Source organism: Grampus griseus (assembly GCF_964374135.1).
Source record: "Grampus griseus genome assembly, chromosome: 15".
In the NCBI taxonomy this organism is placed as follows: domain Eukaryota; kingdom Metazoa; phylum Chordata; class Mammalia; order Artiodactyla; family Delphinidae; genus Grampus; species Grampus griseus.
In genome coordinates this window covers 63,331,971-63,359,500 of record NC_139009.1, presented here as the reverse complement: position 1 = coordinate 63,359,500, position 27,530 = coordinate 63,331,971, and the positions used below count along the sequence as shown (strand labels likewise).

Sequence of the window (27,530 nt, the reverse complement as noted above, 5' to 3'; positions counted from 1 at the left end):
TTTGAATCAAAGAGGAAATTAGGCAAAAATTGCAGTATATCTAGAAAATAATAATAATGAAACACTACATATTAGAACCTATGTGATATAAAAAAGTTAATGCTGAGAAAAATTCATATCTTTAAACTATACAAATTTCATTATTTTAAATTAGTAAACCAGGAAAACTGAAAATAAATGAAGCAAGCAACTCAAGAAGAAAAGAAAAAACAAGCTTAAGGAAAGCTAAAGGAAGGAAATAATAAAGATAAAAACAAACAGTAGTGAATATGAAAATAGAAAATGGTAGAACAAATGAATAAATCCAAATTTGTTCTTTGGGGAAAAAATAGGAAATAGATCAGCCATTAGTTAACTTAGTTTTTGGAAAAGGGCAGGAGGAAAAGGCACATATACCCAAAATAAGATAAGGAGAAAGTAACCACACTTGTGTGAAATGCATAATTCTCCATGAAAATATAATTACCGAAAGTGAATTCAGAAGAGAGAGAAACCTGCCATTTCCCATAAAAGGAATAGGGAAAGTTATGAAAGAACTACCCTCCCCCAAAATAAAGTACTGGAACCAAATGGTTTTGCAGGGGAATAATACCAAACTTTTAAAGAACAGATTGTTAAAGTTTTTTAACCATTTTATACCACAGAAAGAAAAAAAAATCCTTCCAAATTATTTTTGTGAAGATAATGTAATATTGATCCTAAAATCCAGCAAACATTACACAGAAAGAAAAACTACAGACCAGTCTCACTTATGACTATCTATTAAACATCCCAAATAAAGTATTAGGATCCCAAATAAAGTAATAGGATCCAGCTCATATTTTAAAAATCATCTACAGGAATGCAGAAATGGTGCAGTATTGAAATCTATTAATATAGTTTACTATGTTAATATATCTAAGAAAAATATTATCATGTTTATTTCCATACATACTTAAAAAATGGTGTTTAATAAAGTGCAACATCCAATCTTCTTTTTTTTTTTTTTTTTTTTTTTTTTGCGGTACGCGGGCCTCTCACTGTTGTGGCCTCTCCCATTGCGGAGCACAGGCTCTGGACGCGCAGGCTCAGCAGCCAGGGCTCACGGGCTCAGCCGCTCCGCGGCATGCGGGATCTTCCCGGACCGGGGCAAGAACCCGCGCCCCCCGCATTGGCAGGCGGACTCTCAACCACTGCGCCACCAGGGAAGCCCTCCAATCTTCTTTTAAAAAAACTTTAAAAATTACGAACAGGTGGCTATTCCCATAGTGTATGTCTATGACAAGTCAAAAACCAGATCTTACTTAATGAAAAGACACTGAATATATTCCTGTGTAAGACAAGTAAGTTTACTATCATCACTGTTATCTAACAGTATTTTAGAGATTTTCACTGATATAATTGCACACATAAAAAAGAAGTTAGAATATAGGAACAAGGAAAGGAGGGACTTCCCTGGTGGTCCAGTAGTTAAAAAACACTCTGCGCTTCTGCTGCAGGGGGGCGCGGTTTTGATCCGGGGAGCTAAGATCCCACATGCCCCACGGCATGGCCAAAAAAAAAAAGAAATAAGGAAGAAAAAGATAAAATGATCGTTATTTGCAGATTAATGGTAATATATCTAGAAAACCCAAAAGAATCGACTAGAAAATTACTTAAAACAACAAAAGAATTCATGACAATGGTCAGGTACAAATATTAATACAGATATAAGTACCCTTTAGGGCTTCCCTGGTGGCACAGTGGTTAAGAATCCGCCTGCCAATATAGGGGACAAGAGTTCGAGCCCTGGTCCAGGAAGATCCCACATGCCGCGGAGCAACAAGCCCGTGTGCCACAACTACTGAGCCTGTGCTCTGGAGCCCGTGAGCCACAACTACTGAGCCCACGTGCCACAACTACTGAAGCTCGTGTGCCTAGAGCACATGCTCTGCAACAAGAGAAGCCACTGCAATAAGAAGACCATGCACCACAACGAAGAGTAGCCCCCACATGCCGCAACTAGAGAAAGACCGCGCAGCTACAAAGACCAGGCACAGCCAAAAATAAATAAATAAAATAAATAAATTTATTTTTAAAAAAATAATAATAAGTACCCTTTATATTATTCCAGAACAACAAACCAGAAGTTAAAATGGCAGAAAAGTTCTCATCACAATAACCAAAATGATCAAATAAATGCTTATGAATGAAAATAATAATAAATTTGCAAGATTTATATGAATTAAAATGCTATTGAGAAACACAAAAGAAGACTTGAACAAATGAAACATCATTAGTTCTTGAGAGGACTCAGACCTGAAAGATGTCAGTTATCTCTAAATTAATCTATAAATGTAATGCAATTCCCTGTAAAATTTCTAACAGAAGAACTAGATATCTTGATAATAAAGTTAAAATTAGAAACAAAAAACAAACAAGAATAGCTAGAGACTCTTCCTCTCAAATATTAAACAGATATTCACAGTGTGATACTGGAAATTGAAAAAACAGAGCAATATAATACAATTTAAAGTCCAGAAATAGACCCAAATACATGGGGGGATTTAGTGTATAATAATGATGCTATTTAACATTAGTTGGAAAAATTATTCAACAAACTAGATAGCCATGTGGGAAGAAATTAAGTTAGAGTCATACACACAGCTTACACCAGTATAAATTCCAAAAAAAAAATTTTTTTAATAAATTTATTTATTTTTGGCTGCGTTGGGTCTTCGTTGCTGCGCGCCGGCTTTCTGTAGTTGCAGAGAGTGGGGGCTACTCTTTGTTGCGGTGCACGGTCTTCTCATTGTGGTGGCTTCTCTCGTCGCGGAGCATGGGCTCTAGGCGTGCAGGCTTCAGTAGTTGTGGCTTGCAGGCCCTAGAGCACAGGCTCAGTAGTTGCAGATGGATCAAAGATTTAAATGTAAAAATTGAAAATATCTAAGTACTAGAACAGACTATCAGTCTGGGTCCGATCAGGATATGGAAACCACATAGTGATTTAAACAAGGAAAAAGTATATAGAGTATTTTAACATAGTTTAACATATTAAGCTATGGTAATATAGCAATTATAAGATATAAGAGAGCTTTTTGTGGTACGCTAGGGCTGAGGGAGAGATCTCAAAGAATGACAAACTTGGAAAGGGGACCCCTTTCCCAAGGCTGGGGTTTAGACCCAGTTGGAGAATATATGGTTGCAGCTCACTGGATGCAAAGAAGTTCACTGGTTCGCTCAAGCCAGAGCTGATCCATGGCTACTGGGAAAGCAGGAAGCAACCCTCCAGGTGTAGGCACAGTGGCTGATGCGTAGGCATGCAGAGAGTGGAGAAGCCAATGTGGGCAGGAGGCCTGGAGTAAGCAGTGTCTGTATTGGAAGAACAGCAGCATTCGGAGGACTACAGGAGACAAAACTGAGGGGAGGGACAGGTGAGCAAAGGGAATCAGGCATCAGTGCAGGCAGGAGGCCTGAAGCATGCAGTGTCCATGCTGAGTGGACAGCTGACAGGTGATCAGGTTAGGGCTGAGAAGTTCCCAGTGTCTTAGTCAGCTCGGGCTATGACTGGCTGGTTTAAACAGTAGACATTTATTTTCTCAAGGTTTAGAAGGCTGAAAGTCCAAGATCAGGGTGCCAGCCTGGTCAGGCTCTGGTAAGAGTCCTCTTCCATCTTGCAGACAGCGGCTTTCTTGCTATGTGCTCACATGGCCTTTCCTCAGTGCATGTACATGAAGAGAGAGCTCTGGTGTCTATTCCTCTTCTAAGAGCATCAGTCCCATCATGGAGGCCCCACTCTCATGACCTCATCTAAACTTAATTACGTCCCAGAAGCCTTGCCTCTAAGTACCATCACATTGGGAGTTAGGGCTTCAACTTATGAATTTTAAGGGGACACAAACATTCAGTCCATAACACCAAGGGCCAGCAAGTTCTGGGCATGTGGGTGGAGCACTACCAGGTAACTTCATACCCCACTGGTTTCAGCAGGAGTGCACCTTCCTCCTGCAATGTCCCTCCAGTACACTCTACTCAGAAAACTTAACATCATGATTACTGTAAAGGAGAAAGGCTTAAAGTAGAATTCTGTCCATTATTGCAGAGATATACTGAAGGGTGAATTTTGAGCTGAGAGGCAATAAATCAACAATTAACATACAGACCATGGGGGAAAATGTAACAGTAAGAAAGGCCTTTCTAATCATAACACAAAACCCAAAATTCCAAAAATAAAAGATTAATAAATTCAGCTGAATAAATATAGAAAATAGAAAATATACACTTGGCCAAAAAAAAAAAAATACTGTGTGTAAAATCTAAAGACAACTGACAGGGCTTCCCTGGTGGCGCAGTGGTTGAGAGTCCACCTGCCGATGCAGGGGACACGGGTTCGTGCCCCGGTCCGGGAAGATCCCACATGCCGCGGAGCGGCTAGGCCCGTGAGCCATGGCCGCTGAGCCTGCGCGTCCGGAGCCTGTGCTCCACAACGGGAGGGGCCACAACAGTGAGAGGCCCGGGTACCACAAAAATAAAATAAAATAAAATAAAGACAACTGACAATATGAGGAAAAATATTTGCTTCTATATCACATAGGGTTAATTTCCCTAACCGCATAAAGATTTCCTTGAAATCAATAATGATAATGACCAACAATCAATAGTGAGAAATTATGTACACAGTTTTCATTAAAGGAAATACACATGATGCTGAAACATTGAATATGTTCAGTCTCACTTATAAAAGAAATGCAAGTTAAAACTACATTGAGATGCTATTATTTTTCACTTATTTGGCTGGCAAAGATTTTTTTTTTTAAGTTTAATGACATACTGTTTATGAGGATATAAAGAAGCAGACACCCTTATATGCCATTTATGGGCATATATTTTAACACAATTTCTATAGTGGGCAATTTGGTATCACAATTTACATACCCTTTAACCTAGCAAGTCTGTTTTTAATAGGTTTGGTTTTGTTTTGGCTGCACTGGATCTTCATTGCTGCACTTGGGCTTCTCGAGTTGTGGCGCATGGGCGCTAGAGTGCATGGGCTTAGTTGCAGTATGTGGGATCTTAGTTCCCCAACCAGGGATCGAACCCGGGCCCCCTGCATTGGGAGCACAGAGTCTTAACTACTGGACCACCAGGGAAGTCTCACAAGTCTGTTTTTAGAAACTTATTCTACAGATATGTTTTCATATGTGCAAAAATGATTTGAGTATAAGATTATTCATTTCAGCATTGTTTGAAGTAGCAAAAGATTGGAAACAACCTAATGTTAATTAATAGGGAATTGGTTAAATAAAGTTATGGTCCATCCATTAATGGAATACTATGTAGCCATAAAAATTAAGACACTTTTTATATATTGAATGTAACGATTACCCAGATTTACTCTGCAACAAAATCAAGATACGAAAGAGTATCATAATCTGGTCTATTTTGGTAAGAAGAAAGATCAAGTTTATCATTTATATTTTCTTCCATGTAAAGAAATATCTCTGGAAAGATACCCAATAAGCTAGTAATATTGATTGCCTCCAGTAAAGTACTGGTTAGCTAAAGAACAAGAGTAGGAAGGTGACTTTTTCTACATATTTTTTTGTAACCTTTGAATCTTGAATGCTTGTTGAATGTGAGAAGAGAAATCTCAACAAAATTTTGGAAACGATAATACAGGTGAAAAGTGACAATTGACTTAGCAGTCCCAAGAGAGCTAAATCTTAAGCCAGTAGTGGGAAACCCAAGGAAGAAAGCATTTTAAACCACCAAGTTCTCAAAAGCCTTGGGAATTGGTAAAATCAAGTACTTCTGGAGGTAAGAATGAAGGTAGAGCTAAAAGTAGAAAGATGTTGAACATCTGTATAAAAAGCAGTTTGACCTTTAGATGCTCTCTTCTACTCCAAAAGCAACAAACTTATTCATCACCTTAGATGGGGCATCACAACATGCCCCATACCAATGGACCCCTAGGAATTTCACTGAGGTAGAAGGCCCCTGAATTTTAGTCAAATTTATTTCCTACCCTCTGGCATACAAATGTCTTACCAATAAGTTACTTCTTGCTCACTAGGTCCACTCAGCATAATGTCATTAATGTAATGGGCCAGTGTGATAGCTTGTGGAAGGGAATGGCAGTCAAAAATCTCTGTGAGCTAAATTATGACATAGGGCTGGAGAATTGATATACCCCTGAGGTAGGACAGTGAAGGTGTATTGCTGGCCTTGTCAGCTGAAAGCAAACTGCTTCTGTGGGACCTTATAGACAGGCGTGGAGAAAAGGCATTTGCCAGATCAATAGCTGCATACCAGGTACCAGGAGATGTGTTAATTTGCTCGAGCAATGAAACCATATCTAGCACAGCAGCTGCTGTTGGAGTCACCACCTGGTTAAGTTTATGATAATGCACTATCATTCTCCAAGACCCGTCTGTCTTCCGTACAGGCCAGATGGGCAAGTTGAATGGGGATGTGGTAGAAATCACCACCCCGGCATCTTTCAAGTCCTTGATGGTGGCACTAATTTCTGCAATTCCTCCAGAAATTCAGTATTACTTTTATTATTTTCGTAAGTAGAGGCAGTTCTAGAGGCTCCCACTTGGCCTTTCCCACCATAATTGCCCTCACTCCACAAGTCAGGGAACTAATGTGGGGATTCTGCCAGATGTTAGGTATGTCTATTCCAATTATGCTTTCTAAAACTGAGGAAATAGCCACAGGCTGCATTTGGGGACCCACTGGACCTGATATAAAATTTCGTTGATCACCTGACCTCCACAAGCCCCTACTCTGACTAGTGGGCAACAATGATGTTTGGGATCTCCTAGAATTAGTGTCAGTTCATAGCCAGTGTCCAGTAGACCCTGAAATGTCTGATTATCCCCTTTACTTCAGTGTACAGTTACCCTGGTAATGTTCAAATCTTTCTGGTCCTTTTTTCATAGTTTTTTAATTCTTTGTTCATAGTGTTGAATCTCTCTTTTATTTCATTAAACATCTTAAAGGTACTTAAATATATTTGATAATTCTAATATCTGAAATTGTTGGTATTCTAATTCTCCTGTTTGTTGTTTCTGCAGACTCTCTCATAATGTTTGGTTTCCTCACTGATTTTGTAATTTTGGATTATGAGCTTACCTTAAGCTGATCTTAATGTGTGAGAATTCTGTGGGGCCTGAGTTTAGGGTGTATACCTCTAGAAAGGATTTATGTTTGCTTGAGTCAGGTGCCCTGAGGTGCTATCAACCCAGGACCACTTTAAGTTATGTTTTAAAATTAGGGTTTCCTGGACGCTGCAGATAAAGACAAATCCCAAACCCACATGAGGGGAGATATATGGTTTCTAGGTCCCAGCAGTGATTTCTTTCTCATTTCTACTCAGAGTTCACATAACTTAAGTTTCATTGTCGCCTCCCTTGACCAGTGAGTAGATTCTTTCTAGCCCACCTTTTCACTGAGAAAATAACCTTTTGAATGGTCTTAACTTTGAGCCAGGATGGCAGTTCCAATTCTACTCCTTATGAGGGCCTAAGGCCTTGTCTCCTTCTCCTTTACAACACAAAGCCCTAGGTTCCCAAGATCAACAAGTAAAGCCAAGGCTTTTATACCTATCTCACACTGTAGTTTCCTGTTGTCCCCACTTTGGTTCCTGGGGATTTCCCTTAATTTCTTATGAATTCAACTATGCATATAAAAGATATTTGTGTTTTATCTAGTATGTATACTGTTAGGTGGTAGAAGAGTGTGTTTCAGATATCTAGTTTATTTGTAGGTGCTTTTTACATATTAAGAATATTAATGTCATGCTAATCTTATACATTGCAAATATTTACCCAGTTTGTTTTTTGTCTTTAACTTTATTCATATTCTCCTTTACTTAACAGAAAATTTTAATGTGGTCAGATCTCTTCATTTTTCCCTTTATGGTTTCCTACCTTTGTTGTCATGTTTCCAAAGGCCTTCCCTACCAGAAGATAGTATCCTTTTTTTCCTACTATTTTCCTAGTTTATTTTTTCAATAAATTTATCATTATTGAATAATTTTAGATTCATCAAAAAGTTGCAAAGGCAGTACAGAGAATGCCTATATTTTCTAACTTATATTTTTCTTCCCCCTAAAACTTATTATATGTGCATCCATTTACCATTTATTCAAAACTAATTTGTTTAATAAAACTGTGTTCCAGGTACTGTCCTAGGCCCTGCAGACCTGGCAATGAAGAGATAGATCAGATTCCTCCTTTAGTATATTATTATATTGAGCTTATATTCTAGTGAGATAGACAGACAATAACTTGTCAACATACTTTGGAAAATGTCATTCTAGTGTGACTCTTATCCCTTTCTATTCTGAGGCTATTTATCTCACTTGTTTGTAAGTTAGTAGAAAGTGGGAATTATGTCTTTTTTTAGGTACCTAGTACATCATAAGCACATAATAATAAATGTTTTTTAAAATGGATGACTGAATGGACCTATGTCATTTACATAGATACTATTTTTTTTCCACTTATTTTTGTCAGTTGTAGAATAGGGCCATTAAGTCAATACAAACCCCTTCTGTTTAATCAGCAATGATTTAAGTGCTTTTAGGGTTTGATAGTGATAAAAAATAATAACCACAGCTAACACTGAGTACATACTGTGTGACATGAACTAAGTCATTTAATAGTTAGTCTGTAAGATAAGTATTTCCATTGTCCCCAGTTTCTAATTGAAGACATTTTAGCTTAAGGACTCATAGTCAGTAAGAGGAAGAGATAGGTTTGGAACTCAAGTCTATTTGGATCTAAAACCTTAACCAAGACTAGTACTTCTTTAACTAAAATGCCCACTACTCTTCAACAAGCATCCTCTACTCTTGTCAGGCACATTTCCTCTTCCTCTCTGACACATTATATTCACTTTCAACCTCCATAGATGCTTGTATTGAACTTTCAGCCTCTCTACCAATCCCCCAACACACACACATAAACACATAAAATATTGTATTCTTTTTACAAATCTTACCCTTTCAATTCTCAGCCCCATCTCACCCCCTTTCCACCAACACTTACCTTTCTTTTTCTAAATCTCTAAAGTATCAATAGTCTGTAACAGTCTCTTTCAACCGGGATACACATACCACTAGGGCTATAAGACTTCCCAGAGTACACAGGAATATATAATTTTAAAGAATTGATATATAGATCCTCAATTTCCACTAGTATTCTTTTCTAAAATTTCTCTGACTAATTATGCCTATGATGAGAGTGTCAGACTACTTCATCATTCCCACCATCCCTTTCACAATTACCCTTCTTCCACTTCACAAAGAAAATCCAAAATAAAAAGGAAGAGGTGAGAGGTACAAATCTTTCACCCACTATGAATTTTACTGTGATGAATTGCCATGTGGTTTTAAAACTTGCAGGGGCACCAAACAAGGAATAATTCAAAATATTGGCATCAATGTAAAAAAGTAAAGGACTTATGATTGGGTTACAAATCTTTTGCAGGGCTTCCCTGGTGGCACAGTGGTTGAGAGTCCCCCTGCCGATGCAGGGGACACGGGTTCGTGCCTTGGTCCGGGAAGATCCCACATGCCGCGGAGCGGCTGGGCCCGTGAGCCATGGCCACTGAGCCTGCGCGTCCGGAGCCTGTGCTCCGCAATGGGAGAGGCCACAACAGTGAGAGGCACGTGTACAGTAAAAAAAAAAAAAAAAAAATCTTTTGCAACCAGGTGATGTCCAATTTTAACAAAATTGAAGGAAGACTAAATTGAGGGACTTCCCTGGTGGTCCAGTGGTTAAGACTTCGCCTTCCAGTGCAGGGGGTGCAGGTTTGATCCCTGGTCGGGGAGCTAAGATCCCACATGCCTCGTGGCCAAAAAACAACAACAAAAAAAAACAGAACCAATATTGTAACAAATTCAATAAAGACTTTAAAAAATGATCCATATCAAAAAAAATCTTGAAAAACAAACAACTGAGTAGCAGCTGATCATTAAAGTAATTTTTATTAGTATTTATATCCCTATATAATTTTTGGCATATAGCTCAGAATGAGTTTGACAATTTGATTGACTTCTATATTTATCAGGACAATGGTTCTCAGCACTAGAAACCTCCTAGAAAATAGGAATAGGATTAATACGGAATGTTGGTGCCATTCAATCAGTAATTTATTCACACATACCTTAACTAATTGAAAAAAGAACGCAACATGCTCATGCCATTGAGATGCATTTTTAATTAAAGTTTATGCTTAATGCCAATAATTATCAAAATAGGTAATATATATGTTGTTTTGATCAATTGTATATGAGCAATAATTTTAATAGCTCAATCTAGATTATTAATTAGAGCCTATAGTCATAGGAAATTTTAAAATCTTACAACATGTAAATATTTTTGACACAGAGAAGTATGATAAGATGATCAATAAAAAACTGCCAGCCGGGGCTTCCCTGGTGGCACAGTGGTTGAGAGTCCGCCTGCCGATGCAGGGGACTCGGGTTCGTGCCCCGGTCCGGGAAGATCCCACGTGCCGCGGAGCGGCGGGGCCCGTGAGCCATGGCCGCTGGGCCTGCGCATCCGGAGCCTGTGCTCCGCAACGGGAGAAGCCACAACAGTGAGAGGCCTGCGTACCGAAAAAAAAAACAAACTGCCAACCAAAAAATTCTATTACATTATGATAAAACTCTATGAGAAAAGTGAAAGGGAAATATGAATTCAAGGAGAAAAATGAATAATATTCATTTCCATCTGTTAAAAAGAAAAAAGAGCTTGCTCATGTACTTTTTTAATTGAATAATGCAAGTATCAAATCCCTATGATATTTAGATTCTATTGGATTATGTTTTAAAGAGTAGTGGTATAGTTTTATTTTGAAATATTGATATTTAAATATGCTGGAAGTTATATCCTTAACAACTACGTACTTACTTAAAATCTAGATGTCAACTTAAAAACGTATAAAGGAGTATATCATTTTTCATATTCTTTTAGGGAGTACATGAAAAGAAATGCTCAAAGGCTACTAGTCTGTACTTGAGTAGGTTTCTTATCTTCCTATCTAGATTACAAGTTTTCTTTGTGTAAGAATTATATACTATTTCTTGTGTTTTTCCCAGAGATTCATGGAGAGGAGCATGTAAGCAAAGTAACATGCTCATGAATTTTATGTGCATTTTGCAAATATTGCTCAATTCTGCTCTTTGATCAGCAAAGTTTCCTTATCCCAAATATAATTCCTCCCCACTCCACCCCCACCTGCTATTGATGCTTGGAATTCCTTCAAATAGTGTCACAAATTTTAATTCCACATTTATTCAAAATGCATATATTCTTAGAAGACGTAACATCGATCTAGAGTCAGATTAGATTAGATTACTTCCTGAGAACAAGTTTTTGTGAAGGAAAGTGAGGAGAGCCAGGAGATTTACGTGTTGGCTCCTTGACCTGACTGCAGACTAAGCCAAGCATCTCTGCTCAAAGTGATCCTGAGGGGAAGATTAGGTAGGACCTTATCATTTCTAAAATGATCAAAATCCTCATTTCTGATAAAACATCACTCTTGAATAGAGAAGCTCACTGTGCCTAGACTGACTGAGAAATGAAGATAATGTCTAAGAGTGACGCTGCTAGGCCTCCAATTTGCAGACCACCCCAAAGTAAAACTAAGCAGTCACAACTGAACCTTCCTTTGGGTGAGTGAATGAGTTAAAACACATTCTTTCCTGTTTCTAGTAATTCCACATAATCAAAGTCCTTTGGCTAAAAATTTTCCTTCCTCTGGTCTAGGGAATATTTTAGTGCAGTGCCTAGAACATAATAGGCATTCCATAGATCTTGGTCAAATAAACAGATTTTCAGGAAGTACTCTTGAGGAGTAATTGATAATGAAATTAGACTGCCAGTTAATCTGAAACGTGAGTCACTAAAGATTTGCATCTTTGATTCATTTTTCTCTGCAGCAAGTGAAAGGGAACTTTGCTAGGCTGCAGGCCTGCATCTCAGAACTCCGCATATTGCAAAGAGAAGGTTGTTTCAGACCACAAGCCACTTCTCTGCAGCTGGCAATAAAGGATGGGCTCCAGCAGTTCAAACAGTACAGCGGACACATGACCACAAGTGCAGCTCTGACCTACACTTCCCTGGAGGTAAAAGATGGCTTAGGACACTAACTCATCTTCCCATTTCAGTCCATCTGGATCCTTCATTGTTTGTCATCCTTCTGTTGTTCTCTGTTTCATTCACATTGAAAGTCATGACTAGATACTCCATTGGGTACATGAGTGACTGTGAGTTAAAACACATTCAGTCTCTAGTAACATCAGGCATCAGACAAATGAGTTTAAAAATAATTATGCTTTCATCTGCATGCTTATTCATCAATTAAAAATGTCTAAGTACAAAAGAGAATTGCATGTATTTAATACTTGCCTTCCAGAGTTTCAAGTTCAACCCAGATTCAGATTGAGCAAGGAGAGAAATCTACATGGAAGTACCACTGTGAGAAAAGAGCATATAAGCTCTCTGATCTTTAGTACACGTTTAATGAGTGGAATTTAAGGATTCTATTTCCTTTGTATCCTCAAGAAATCAAAGCACTTTGAGCAAGAGGGGTACTGTCAATGATTCAAGCAGTCTTAAAAACTGAAACACAGTGGGCGACTTCCCTGGCAGTCCAGTGGTTGAGACTCCACGCTCCCAATACAGGGTGTGCGGGTTCAATCCCTAATCGGGGAACCCTAGTTGGGGAACTAAGATCCCACATGCTGCATGCGGTACGACCAAAAGAAAAACTAAAACTAAAACACAGGGATGGCTTCTCATTGGTCACTTTCTGGGGTAGGTTCAGCCTGTTTGGCAGGGTCTTGTGATGATCTGTCCCACCAGACCTCTCGCACCAGAATATGTCAAATGAAATTTGATTTGCAAATTACATATAAATCTTTTTCTTTGCCCTAAAGACAATAGCCACTACCACAGATTTCTGGGGTGTTTAATCCTCCAGATCTAACCTGTTACATTCTAACCTCTGTACATCAGGGAAAGTAGACACGTTGATTCTTCTATTTATTTCCAGATTACTGTTCTGACTTCACAGCCTGGAAAAGAGGTGGTCAAACAATTGGAGGAAGGATTGAAAGATACAGACATAGTCAGGGTCAGGAGACTTCAGGTGGTTGAGATCACAAAGGGAGTCCTAGAATGTATGGACTCAGCATCCCCTGTTGAAGAGGCCAGCAACGACGGTAAGAATTAAAAGAAAAGGTAAAAAGAATGGTAAGATTTTAATGAGTAGTCTTTTACAGATCAGGAAGATTATTTTCCATGGACTTTTTTTTTTAAAAAAGATTTTTTGATGTGGACCATTTTTAAAGTCTTTATTGAATTTGTTACAATATTGCTTCTGTTTTATGTTTCGGTTTTTTGGCCGCAAGGCATGTGGAATCTTAGCTCCCCTACCAGGGATCGAACCACCTGCTTTGCAAAGGGAACTCTTAACCACTGGACCACCAGGGAAATCTCTTCCATGGTCTTTTATGTTCTTAAATGAAATGAAGCCAACAGATTTCACTGTGATTCAGACAGGTGTTTCTACATGTTAGAGTTTAATTTTTTAATCATATTTTTAATTTAGAAACAATATATGTTAATGTAAAACCTGAAATATAGGTATAAAAAGTAAAAATTCCTTCCTCCTCAAGAGATTGGGGTATCACTCTTAATGCTCCATTAGATAGATAGATAGATAGATAATAGGAAGAAATATTTTATATTGTAATGGGATCATGACATACATAATATTCTGTAATCCTCTTCGCATGTTGTACAGCTATCTATGTTAGTATCTATAGACATTCCTCGTTTTTTACTGGATACATGATTTTTTTTACTTTGTGGTTGGACCATAGTTTGTTTAATCGCTTATTAATGAATAATTTGGTTTATTACATTTTGCTATCATAACCAATGCTGTATGAAGAGACTTATATGTACAGCTGGCTTCATTGGCCTATGACCAGTGCGGTCACACAAGGCCCTGCATTCAGAAAGCCCCTATGCTTAGGATTTAATGCTTTTGGGTTGCAGTCTTGAAATTCTTAATCAGTGTTTTGTAAGTGAAGTTTGATGGAACAATGGAACATGTGCCAGGGGATTATAGTCTCGGTTCATATGTGCCCTGCCTACCTCCTACCTCCCCAGAATGGGTTTTGAGTCACTGGATTCCCAGCCCTGATGTCCCCAGCCCGCCTACCCCAACCCAGTAACTACTGGCACTCAGATCTCTGCTAATAAATCCCCCATAAATCACCAGTAATCATACACTTCCTAGAAGAGAAAATATTCAAACTGAGTCTTAAAGGACAAATAGGAATTAACCAAGCAGAGGAAGAGGAAAGGGGGACTCAAAAAGGAGACCCAGGGACATGAGAAATCAAGATAAATCAACTTTCAGAGATGAGCCCATGGTTCCTTATGTCAGGAGCCTATCAGGCAGAGGCAGGAGTAAGGCTCTAAAGGTAGGCAAGGGTTAGATCAAGAAAGTCCATATATGCCCTAAACCATTCTAAGACATTTAGATTTCATGCTAAAGCAATGGAAATTTATGAGAAGATTTTTGTCAGGAGATCAAGTAGAGATTCTCAAATTACAGCATTTAAAAGGTTTTTGACTGGTTTTAATTTATCCAACAGTCAAGTTACAGTTCACCCTCTGTCAGTTCTTTCTGGTTATATTGGTCTTCTCCAAGGTTATACACACCTGGAGGTGTCCACTGTTCTGATACCATTGATCTCTTCCTGGTTCCATATAAATAACCTCACTCTTCCCTTCATGCCCTAATTAGGTTAGGGGGTTGGTAACTAAGGATGTGTTTCCCATCAAATTCTGACACATGTGGATCCTTCCAGCATCATGGACCACTGACATTGTTCTGGTTGGGGCGGGAGGGTAACTAGCCTTGCTGTGTGGTATATGAGCTCTCAGCTACTACACACCCTCTGCTTTTCTCAAGGCAGTCTCCTCACTGACTGTGCTTCTATTTCCATCCCTCCACTTGTAGTAATCTTTTCCTCTGAATTCCCCCTTCTTTCCTCTGAATTCCTCCCCTTATCCTCTTCCAACCAAATCCTCCCCATCCTTTAAGGCCTAATTGAGGTTCATGACTACTGAATTGATTTTCCTCTCCTTAGAACAACCACGTAGCCTGTGGTCTACACAACACAATTTAGCATTTAATTATATACCACATAGAATTGTTTACCATTGCTTTATTTGTTTTTAACGTCTTTTTATTGGAGTATAATTGCTTTACAATGGTGTGTTAGTTTCTGCTGTATAACAAAGTATATCAGCTATACGTATACATATATCCCCATATCCCCTCTCTCTTGCGGCTCCCTCCCACCCTCCCTATCCCACCCCTCTAGGTGGTCACACAGCACCAAGCTGATCTCTCCATGCAATGCAGCTGCTTCCCACTATCTATTTTACATTTGGTGATGTATATATGTCAGTGCTACTCTCTCACTTCATCCCAGCTTACCCTTCCCCCCCCCCGATGTCCTCAAGTCCATTCTCTACGTCTGCATCTTTATTCCTGTCCTGCCCCTAAGTTCATCAGAACCATTTTTTTTTTAGATTTCACATATATGTGTTAGCATACAGTATTTGTTTTTCTCTTTCTGACTTACTTCACTCTGTATGACAGTCTCTAGGTTCATCCACCTCACTACAAGTAATTCAATTTCGTTTCTTTTTATGGCTGAGCAATATTCCATTGTATATATGTGTCACATCTTCTTTATCCATTCACCTGTCAATGGACATTTAGGTTGCTTCCACTTCCTGGCTATTGTAAATAGTGCTGCAGTGAACATGGTGGTACATGACTCTTTTTGAATTATGGTTTTCTCAGGGTATATGCCCAGTAGTGGGATTGCTGGGTCATATGGTAATTCTATTTTTAGTTTTTTAAGGAACCTCCATACTGTTCTCCATAGTGGCTGCATCAATTTACGTTCCCGCCAACAGTGTAAGAAGGTTCCCTTTTCTCCACACCCTCTCCAGCGTTTATTGTTTGTAGATTTTTTGATGATACCATTGCTTTATTGTGTGATAATTTTGTCTTCTCACCTAAACTGTAAACTACTTGATATCTTTTCTATCTGTATTAACTCTTAAGCATTAAGCCTTGGCATTACAAATTTGTCTTACTCATTTCTGCGCCCCACTCTGTAGTATATCCTAGATTATCAGTATATATTTGTTGAATGAATTGATGACAGTGATACCTGTGGAGTCTGTTCTTGGTCTGCCCAGCATCCCCTGCATCCCCCTTCTTTGGTAACACCTCTACTTTCATGGTCACAGGGTGGGCTATGACCCAGAGGAGGCAATCATAGCTCTCCAGGCTACTAATCAGAGTCTTTCCCAGTGGGTTCTCAAACTGAATCTGTGAGAGAGAAGCTCTTTTTATTTCTCTTTGATCATGGACAGATCAGGCATGGACTATGTCCTTTTCTCCCTTCAGTGACTGTACCCAGAAAGTACTGAATCTCTAATGGCACAAAACTCAGAGTACTCTGAGGGTACCTGATGGCTTTATTTAAAATGGTTAGAGGCTAGCACTGTACAGAAGAGCTTTTAAATGCAGGAAGGCAGCTTTCTACCTTGTGTCACTGCTAACGATTCTTCCAGTAACTTCCTATTTGCTTATAAATAATACATTATCCCATAAATTGCTTGTAATTCCTCTTTGTGAGTTAAGTGTACATATGGTTCATGGCTTGAAATCTTCCCAGTTTGCCTGTACTTTCCTCAAAGTTAATTCCTTTATTCCATTAATGTTTTGCTATATCTGATGTTCTTGTCAAGAGATTAACAACAGCAACTAGTCTTATTCTCAGAAGGATGAGTGCTCTAGAATTAGGATGCCTGAGTCTAAATCCCAGTTCTATTACTTACTAGCTGTGTGGCTTTGGAGAAGGTACTTAGCCTGTGTAAGCCTTTAATTCCTGCCCCATCCAGTAGTTATGGGAGTTAAATGAGATCATACATGTTAATTACTTAGTATACAGTAAATGCTAAATGAAAGTTAGCTACTCTTAGTATTTTTGAAAATTTTTGTATATGGATGGTTTAATATTTCTGAGATTTGTTTTTGTTTTTTATTTATTTATTTTTGGCTGTGTTGGGTCTTCGCTGCTGCACGCAGGCTTTCTCTAGTTGTGGTGAACAGGGGCTGCTCTTCATTGCGGCGTGCAGGCTTCTCATTGCGGTGGCTTCTCTTGTTGCGGAACATGGGCTCAGTAGTTGTGGCAGCGCAGGCTTCAGTAGTTGTGGCTCACGGGCTTAGTTGCTCCGCAGCATGTGGGATCTTCCTGGACCAGGGTTCGAACCTGTGTCCCCTGCATTGGCAGGCGGATTCGTAACCACTGCGCCACCATGGAAGTCCTGAGATTTGTTTTTAATGGCCAGGCCTCAAGTGGACTGTGAGTTACCTGAGGATAAGACTGTGTCTTATACATCTTTGTATCACCAGCATATATCATTCTGCCTGGCACATAGTAGATTCTCAATAAATGTTTCTTGAATAAATAAATAATGATTGGGAAAAAACAAATAATTTGTGAGAGGTGGTGGTCACACTCTCTGACATCAACTCAAATATTTAGGGACATATGCCAAACACCTGTAGCTTCCCTTCGTAGCCCATGAATATCATGAATTGATTCAAACCCTTTTTGAATCTATTTATAATTTTTTAACTGTGGTAACCATGATCATCAATTAAATAAAAATTGTCTACACGCTACCTTTTGAAGAAAGAAACAGGTTACCATACAAGGAAATGATATTACAGATCAGTTTTAAAAGGAGCTATGAGACTATGTCCTTCGATTGGTCTAATTTCTGCCTTCTTTAGTGCAGCCCTGCATAGTGAGATCTAATTATTACAAAGATGACTTGGAGACTGCAAGATCCAGAATTGTTGAAGAAAAAGCGAACTTTGAAATTAAGAAGGTAGACTCACCTTTTAGAGAGTTCTTTAGCAAGATAATTTCATTTTAATGAAAAGGTTAACTTTAAATCACATTCATATCAGTTAAGGTTTTCTATAAATTTTCAGGCTTATGGCTTATTATATGTTTTCTTTCAAGTGTATAAATGACACTTTCTTCCATCTGTTCTTGATTAGCCTAACTTGTTCATTTTTTCTTTATTTAAAATTTAGCTGATATTAAGAACATCAGAAGTTCACCAGATGTATTTGACAGAGATATGTTTACAAAGTTTTATGGAGCTGAAAATGAATTTGACTGATCTTAAAATTTTTTAGGTGGTCATCCAACAGGAAATACAATAATTAAATTAAATTAAATCCACCCCTATTCTTTTTTTTTTTTCCTTTTTTTTTTTTTTTTTTGCGGTACGGGGGCCTCTCACTGTTGTGGCCTCTCCCGCTGCGGAGCACAGGCTGCGGACGCGCAGGCTCAGCGGCCATGGCTCACGGGCCTAGCCGCTCCGCGGCATGTGGGATCTTCCCAGACCGGGGCATGAACCCGTGTTCCCTGAATCGGCAGGCGGACTCTCAACCACTGCGCCACCAGGGAAGCCCCCCCCCCCATTCTTAGCTGAATGCAAAGACAGTATAAAATCTATGAAGTTATCATCAGTGTTATTATTACTATATGTGTGGTCACTATAATAAAAGCCTCAAATAAATCCCCAGTTTAAATACACATTCTTTACACACATTCAATAAACTCGGAGTTGTAAGCAATGTTGAATCTTTAATAAAATGTTTTTCTTTAATTTAGAAAAGCTTATTTAGTTATGTTAAGGCTTGTAAGAATGGTCTTAGATTGTATTCTCCATCCTGTAACCCCATAGGAATTGTTTTAAAATTTGCTCAAGTAAATGCTTGCTTTAAAGAACCATTTCTTACCCTTGCAAGTGTGGAAATAAGTCATTTGTATAAACTTGAAAAAAAATTTAGCTGAAATATCCTGCCTAGCTGTCTCTGTGGTAGCTTTTGTCCAGTTATTCTTTAATTTTTTATTACAAGTAAACACTCCCTATACAGAAGTATAATATAAAGAGTTCAAAATGACCCAAAATTCTACCCTCCAGAGATAATTGCTATCAGCAGTGTAGGACACATTCTACTGGATTGCTTTCCTTACACATATATTGGACATGAACATACATGTAATGTTATTAGGGTTTTTGACACCATCCACTTTTACAAAAATGGAACTATATAATACCCACTGATCTGCATTTTTTTATTTAGCTATTTATCCAATAATTCTTTTCATATTGGAATATAGAGCTCTAACCCATTCCTTTTAGTAGCTGTGAGGTATTCTATTGTATAAATTCATCACCATTTATTTAACCATCCAGCTGAATTTTTATTTGAACTCTGTGCCCTTGAACAAGTTACTTAAACGCTTCATCCCACAATTTTCTCATTTATAAAATAAGGCTAATAATAGTAGCTATTCTATAGGGTTTTTACAAGGATTAAATATAACTTGCATGTAAAGTACTTAAAACAGTACCTGGCACATGTGAGCAATGCATAAATGTTTTCTGTTGATATTAATAGTAATAGTAAGAGTTTGTGAGAGATGGTGTCCTCGCACAAACTTTTTACTGAGAAAATTTATACATACCTTTTTACTGAGAAAATTTCAGGCTCTAATAATTTTTTATTGAAAAGAAAATGTGACTATAAAATAATTTTTAATTCAAAATCATTCACAATTCCACTACTCCATTACACTGATTTTGTTTTTGCACATTACCTCTCAGTTGTCCACAATCATTTTTAGGTTTCAGAGTTATAATTTATGTATGTAATTTTTTTGTTTTCATGTAACATAATATTATAAAACTTTTTCCATAGTTTTTTAGCCTTCTTTTCTGTTATTTATCCATTTTGTTCCTGTTTTGCTCTTAAAAGAGGACTAGAAATGTTGGTCTGTGTAATAGAGATGTGAAGAGATATACTTCTCACAGGGGAAGATGGAATACTTTATCTTTATATGACCTCTTTATATGTAAGCCAACCTGACACCTTTAGAGCAGATCTCTAATACTGGATTTTGATCATAAATTTAAGATCTGGGAGAGCCTTCCAATTCCAGCAGCCAAAATTAAGCACATAGGAGAGCCATCAATGGAGAGAATAATGCTGCTAGTTGGTTTTATTTTTAAGTAAGTTCTGAGCCTCAAGGAAAAGATATGTGAACTAAAAGCCATAGTCTCTTAAATACTCTAACAGTTGTCTATAGATTATAATAACAGCAACATTTTATTGAACACCTTCTGTCCAAATACTTTCTGTTTTAAATAGTTTCCACTATTATTTAATCTCATATATCTAGATGAAGAAATTAAGGCATAGTTTCTTGTCCAAATTAGCTTTCGCAAAGTTTCTTAGTTAAGATACAGAACAGGGATTATAAGCAGTCTGACTCTAAAGCTCACATACTTAACCATTCTCTATACTTCCTCAGTTGAAAAGAGCAATAAAGATAATCAAAAATTCAAAAGTTGGTTCTTTGAAAAAAACTGATAAAATAGAGAATTTTTTGGTGAAATCAATGAAGAAAAGACAAAGAAAGAGGACACAATAAACTATGTTAGGGTTGTGAAAAAGGAGCATAACTGCAGAATCAAAACATTGGAATCAAACATTTAGACAAAAACCAATATATTACTTAAAAGATACAAATTTTGACTCAGAAATAAAAACCTAAATGGTTCCCCTAACCAATTATCAATCCTAGATGGTTTTATAGTCAAATTCCATCAAACTTTCAAGGGACAGATCACTCCAATCTTATACAAACTCTTCTAGAAATTAAAAAAGAAAGAAAGAAAAAGAAAATACCCCCCCACCGCCAAGTCATGATAGAAAACCAGACAAGAACAATGTGAGAAAAGAAAATTGCAGGCCAGTCTGCTCATGAAAATAGATAAAACCATCTTAAATTATCTTATCATGTATAAAAAGAGACTATATAACTGATCAAGTTGGATTTATCCCTGTAATACAAGGTGATTTTGCATTAGAAATATATAAATATAAATTTAACCAAGGAGGAAAAGACCTATACTCTGAAAACTATAAGACATCGATGAAGGAGATTAAAGATTGTACAAATAAATGGAAAGATATCCTGTGTTCATGGATTGCAAGAATTAATATTGTTAAAATGTCCATATTACCCAAAGCAATCTACAGATTTAATACAATCTGTATAAAATACCCATGACATTTGTCACAGAACTAGAACAAATAATCCTAAAATTTGCATAGGACCACAAAAGACACTAAAGAGCCAAAGCAATCTTGAGAAAAAAGAAAAAATTTGGGGGTATCATGCTCCCTTACTTCAGACTATGCTACCAAGCTACAGTAATCAAAAAAGTATGGTACCACCACAAAAACAGACACATAGATCAGTGGAACAGAATAGAGATACCAGAAATAAACCCACATACTTATGGCCAATTAATCTACGACAAAGGAGGCAAAAATACACAATGGAGAAAAGACAGTCTCTTCAATAAAGTGGTGTTGGGAAAACAGCACAGCTATGTATAAAATAATTAAATTAGAATATTATCTCACACCATATACAAAAATAAACTCAAAATGGATTAAAGACCTAACTGTAAGACTAGAAACCATAAAACTCCTAGAAGAAAATATAGGCAAAACACTCTTTGACATAAATCATAGCAATATTTTTTTAGCTCTGTCTCTTAAGTCAATGGAAACAAAAGCAAAAATAAATAAATGGGGCCTAATTAAACTTAAAAGCTTTTGCACAGTGAAAGAAATCACTGACAATATGAAAAGACAACCTAGTTAATGGGAGAAGATATTTGCAAGTGATATCATTTGATAAGGGATTAATATCCAAAATATATAAAGAGATCATACAACTGAATATCAGAAAATCAAACAACCCAATTAAAATGGGCAGAAGACCTGAATAGACATTTTTTCCAAAGAAGACATATATATGACCAACAGGTACATGAAAGGATGCTCAACATCACTAATCGTCAGAAATGCAAATCAAAACCACGATGAGCTATCACCTCACACCTGTCAGAATAGCTATCATCAAAAAGACAACAAATAATAAATGTTGGCAAGGATGTGGAGAAAAGGGAACCCTAGTACACTGTTAGTAGGAATGTAAATTGGTGTAGCCACTATGGAAAACAGTATAGAGGTTCCTCAAAAAATTAAGAATAGAATTACCATATGATCCAGCAATTCCACTCCTGTGTGTATATCTGAAGAAAACAAAAATGGGGGCTTCCCTGGTGGCGCAGTGGTTGAGAGTCCGCCTGCTGATGCAGGGGACACAGGTTTGTGCCCCAGTCCAGGAAGATCCCACATGCCGCAGAGCGGCTGGGCCCGTGAGCCATGGCCGCTGGGCCTGCGTGTCTGGAGCCTGTGCTCCGCAACGGGAGAGGCCACAACAGTGAGAGGCCCATGTACTGCAAAAAAAAAAAAAGAAAACAAAAACACTAATTTGAAAAGACATATGCACCCCAATGTTCATAGCAGCATTATTTACAAAACCACGATATGGAAGCAACTTATGTCCATCACCAGATGCGTGGATAAAGGAGATGTGGTATATATATATACAATGGAATATTACTCAGCCATAAAAAGGATTGAAATTTTGCCATTTGCACAACATGGATGGATCCAGAAGGTATTATACTTAGTGAAGTAAGTCAGACAGAGAAAGATAAATACTGTACATTATCATTATATGTGGAATCTAAAAAATAAATGAATGAATATAATAAAACAGAAACAGACTTATAGATACAGAGAACAAATTAGTGGTTACCAGTGGGGAGAGGGCTTAGAGGGAGGGGCAAGATAGGGGAAAGCAATTAAGAGGTACAAACTACTATGTATAAAGGTACAAGGATGTAATGTAGAGCACAGGGAAATAGCCAATATTTTATAATAACTTTAAATGGAGTATAATCTGTAAAAAGATTGAATTACTATGTTGTACACCTGAAACTAATATAACATTGTAAATCAACGATACTTCAATAAAAAAGAAATGTATAAATATAATTTACATCAACAGATAAAGGTAAAAATTATGTTATCTTAATAGATACAGAAAAACATATGATAAAATTAACATCCATTCATTATTTAAGAAAAAAATCTTGGTAAACTAGGGATAGAAAATAACTTCTGTAACTTGGCAAAATGTTTCTATCAAAAATCTACAATACGGTTCTTTACTGGTGAAAGATTACCTTCAGGCCTTTACATGCAGCACCATATGAGCAAGTGAAACTAGACTAAGCACAAAGGAGAAAAAAAAAGGAGAGTGGCCAAGATGGCAGAGTAGAAAGACCCTGAGCTCACCTCCTCTTGCGAGCACACCAGAATCACAACTATCTGTAGAATAGCCATCAATGAAAAAGACCAGAACCTACCAGAAAAGATCTTCTATGACTAAAGACATAAAGAAGGGACCACAACAAGATTGGTAGGAGGGGCAGACTCACAATATAATCAAGTCCCATACGCCCTGGGTGGGCAACCCTCAAAACAGAGAATAATTATATTGTAGAGGTTCTCCCACTGTAGTGAGAGTTCTGAGTCCCATATTGGGCTCCCCAGCCCAGGGTCCTGCACCAGAAAGATGAGCCCCAGAGCATTTGGCTTTGCAGGCTTAATTTCAGGAATCCCAAAGGTCTGGGGGAAATAGAGACTTCATTCTTAAAGGACACACACAAAATCTCACACACACTGGGACCCAGGGCAAAAGCAGTAATTTGATAGGAGCCTGGGCCAGACCTAGCTGCTTGTCTTGGAGAGTCTCCCAGAGAGATGGGGGGCAGCTGCAGCTCACCCTGGGGACATAGGCACTGGCAGCAGCCATATTTGGGAGCTTTCTATCATATGGACACTGGTGCAGGCAGGCACCATCATGGGATCTTCCCTCTGGCTCATTAGCACCAAGACTTGGCCCCACCCAACAACCTGTAGGCACCAATGCTGGGACACCTCAGACCAAACAACTAACTAAGCAGAGACATAGCCCCACCCATCAGCAGTCAGGCTGCCTAAAGACTACCTGAGCTCACAGCCACCTCCAGATATGCCTTTAGACACAACCCTGCTCACCAGAGGACCAAAACCCAGCTCCCGCCCTGCCCTCTGGGAAGCTTGCAGTAACCTCTAGACCAGCCTCACCCACCAGGGGGCAGACACTAAACGCAAGAAAACCACAATCCTGTAGCCTGCAGACCCAGCCCACTGACAACAGGCCAGACCCTACCCTAGGATCAGCTGGGCCCCAGCCCTGCCTACTAGCAGGCCAACACAAGCTTTGTGACACCCCAGACCCCATACCCAACTGTGACAGGAATCACCCTCCCCACCCACTCCCCAACAATATGATACCAGCTCTGGGATCCCTGGGCCCTGCAGCTAGACTCCAGGACCTGGATCTGCTTGCCAATAGATTTGCACTAACCCCAGGACCTGGCTTCACCCACCAGTGGGCAGGCAACAGACCTAGGGTCTTCTGGACCCTGACTCTGTCCACCAGTGAGCCAGCACTAGCCCCGGGGCCACCTGAGGTTCTATAATTAGCCACCTTGTGACCAGAACCCACTAACCAGCAGCTAGTAGCATCCACACAAGGCAGGGCCTGGCAACCAACCTGGCTAGGGACCAACAAAGCCTACCAGACTGCCCACATAGCCCACCACAACAGAAGCACCCACACAGCCCTCGTGGGGGGAACCCGTAGAGCATATAACATGGGTGACAAGAGGAATGTATGCTGAGGGGATGCATAGGACATCTCCTACAGAAGGCCACTTCTCCAAGGTCAAGAAAAGTAACCTAACACATACATAAAAATACAAATAGCAACTTAGACAAAATGAGGCAACAGGGGAACATGTTCCAGACAAAGTGACAAGATAAAACCCCAGAAGAACTAAGCGAAGTGAAGATAGGCAATCTACCCAAGAGAGTTCAGAGTAATGATTGTAAAGATGATCAGAGAACTTGGGAGAAGAATGGATGTACAAGTGAGAAGTTAGAAGTTTTTAACAAAGAGTTAGAAAATATAAAGAACAACCAAACAGAGATGAAGAATACAATAACTGAAATGAAAAATACACTAGAAGGAATCAACAGTAAACTAAATGCTACAGAAGAATGAACCAGTGATCTGGAAGACAGGGTAGTGGAAATCACTGCCGCTGAATAGAAAAAAGAAAAAGAATGAAAAGAAATGAGGACAGTTTGAGAGACCTCTGGGACAACATCAAGTGCACTAATATTCGCATTATAGGGGTCCCAGAAGGAGAAGAGAGGGAAAGGGGCGGAGAACATATTTGAAAACATAATAGCTGAAAAGTTCCCTAACCTGGGAAAGGAACAGTCACCCAAGTCCAGGAAGTGCAGAGAGTCCCATACAGGATTAACCCAAAGAGGAACACACCAAGACACATTGTAATTAAAATGAAAAAAATTAAAGATAAAGAGAGAATATTAAAAAGCAGCAAGGGAAAGGCAACAAATACCATACAAGGAAACTCCCATAAGGCTATCAGCTGATTTTTCAGCAGAAACTCTTCAGGCCAGAAGGGAGTGGCACAATATATTTAAAGTGGTGAAAGGGAATAACCTATAACCAAGAATACCCAGAAGGATTGCCTTCAAAAATCAGGAATAATACATGGATGCCCCATCACCACTTTGATTCAGCATAGTTGTCCTAGCCTAGTAAGATAAGAAAAATACTAAAGGGTGTGAAGATTGAATAGAAAGAAACAAAACTGTTTTTATTTGAAACATATTTAATTGACTACATTAATAACCAAATTAGTAAGAGTTTAAAAAGTTGGCTGGATATAAGATAAACATACAAAAGTCAATAGCATTTCCTGGAAATTGAGTTATTTGTAGTGAGGTAGATGGACCTAGAGTCTGTCATACAGAGTGAAGTAAGTCAGAAAGAGAAAAACAAATACTGTATGCTAACACATATATATGGAATCTAAAAAGCAAACAAAAAAATGGTTCTGAAGAACCTAAGGGCAGGACAGGAATAAAGACACAGATGTAGATAATGGACTTGAGGATGTGGGAGGGGGAAGGGTAAGCTGGGACGAAGAGAGAGAGTGGCATGGACACATACACTACCAAATGTAAAATAGATAACTAGTGGGAAGCAGCCACACAGCACAGGGAGATCAGCTCCGTGCTTTGTGACCACCTTGAGGGATGGGATAGGGAGTGTGGGAGGGAGACACAAGAGGGAGGGGATATATGTATATGTATAGCTGATTCACTTTGTTACACAGCAGAAACTAACACAACATTGTAAAGCAGTTATACTCCAATAAAAATGTTTTTAAAAAAAGTCAATAGCATTTCTATAATTAGAAACAAACTCTTAGAAACTTCAATTTTTAAAGAAATACCTTTTACAGTAATAAAAAAGTAAAGTATTTAGAAATGAATTTTAACAAAAGATGCATAGAATAGTTATTGGGAATAGTTTAAAGCTTTACTGATGCACCTTAAAGAAGATATAATTAAGTGGAGCATGTTAATGGATAGAAACATTCAATATCATAAGGATTCAGTTCTCCCCAAATTGATCTATCAATGCAATTCCAATCAAAATGCTATCAGTTTTTTAATGAACCTGACAAGCTGATCCTAATATATATATTAGATGCGAAGATATATATTAAGGCTAAAGGTTTACCTTGCCTGATATTAAGATGATTAAAAGGCTGTTCTAATTAAGACAGTGTTATATTGACACAGGGAAAGGCAAATTGTCCAGTCTAGAACAGATGAGAGAGCCCAGAAACAGACAGCCATATTATATGAAAACTTGATATGTGGCTGAGTTGACATGGCAAAGCATGGAAAGGATGGATCTAGTCATTAAATCATACTGGAACTATCAGTATTCCGTATGGGAAAAATGAAATTTGATCCCTCTGCATGCCATTTACAATACTATATTTTAAATATATTAAAGATTTAAATATGAAAGTTAAAACTTTTGCAGGAAAATATAGGAGAAAATTTTATCACCAAAGGTAGGAAAGAAGAGGAATAAAGTTTGCTAACCATAAAGTAAAAGATTGGTAAGTATGGTTACTTCAAAATTAAGAATGTCTGTCCATCAGAGACACCATGAAGAAAGTGATGACAAGTCATAACTATATTTACAACTCATATGACCAATAATGAGTTGGTATCCAGAATAAGGAATGCCTGAAACCCAATTTTTTTTAAAAAGACAATCTAATTTTTAAATAAACAAAAAATCTGAACAGGTATTTCACAGAAGAGGAAATCTCAAAATAAACATAAGAAAAATTCTCACCCTCATTAGTAATCAGGGAAACACAAAACAATGATATCCCATTTTATGCCCACTAGTTTGCAAAAAATTAAAAAGTCTCACTATAGTGTTGGCAATAGCAGAGCATGGAAACTCTTATAGACTGACAGAAAGA

General features: G+C 38.2%; 1 protein-coding gene across 1 annotated transcript in view; it reads left to right on the top strand.

The window, feature by feature from the left end:
- M1AP (meiosis 1 associated protein) overlaps positions 1-27,530 on the top strand; it is a gene marked incomplete at both ends in the record, with an annotated part of 76,597 nt that overhangs the window by 7,721 nt on the left and 41,346 nt on the right. Inside the window, 2 exons of the mRNA XM_082672757.1 lie at positions 11,915-12,100; positions 13,030-13,198. Coding sequence (XP_082528883.1) covers positions 11,915-12,100; positions 13,030-13,198 — 355 coding nt within the window. The remainder of the gene's footprint in view (positions 1-11,914; positions 12,101-13,029; positions 13,199-27,530) is intronic.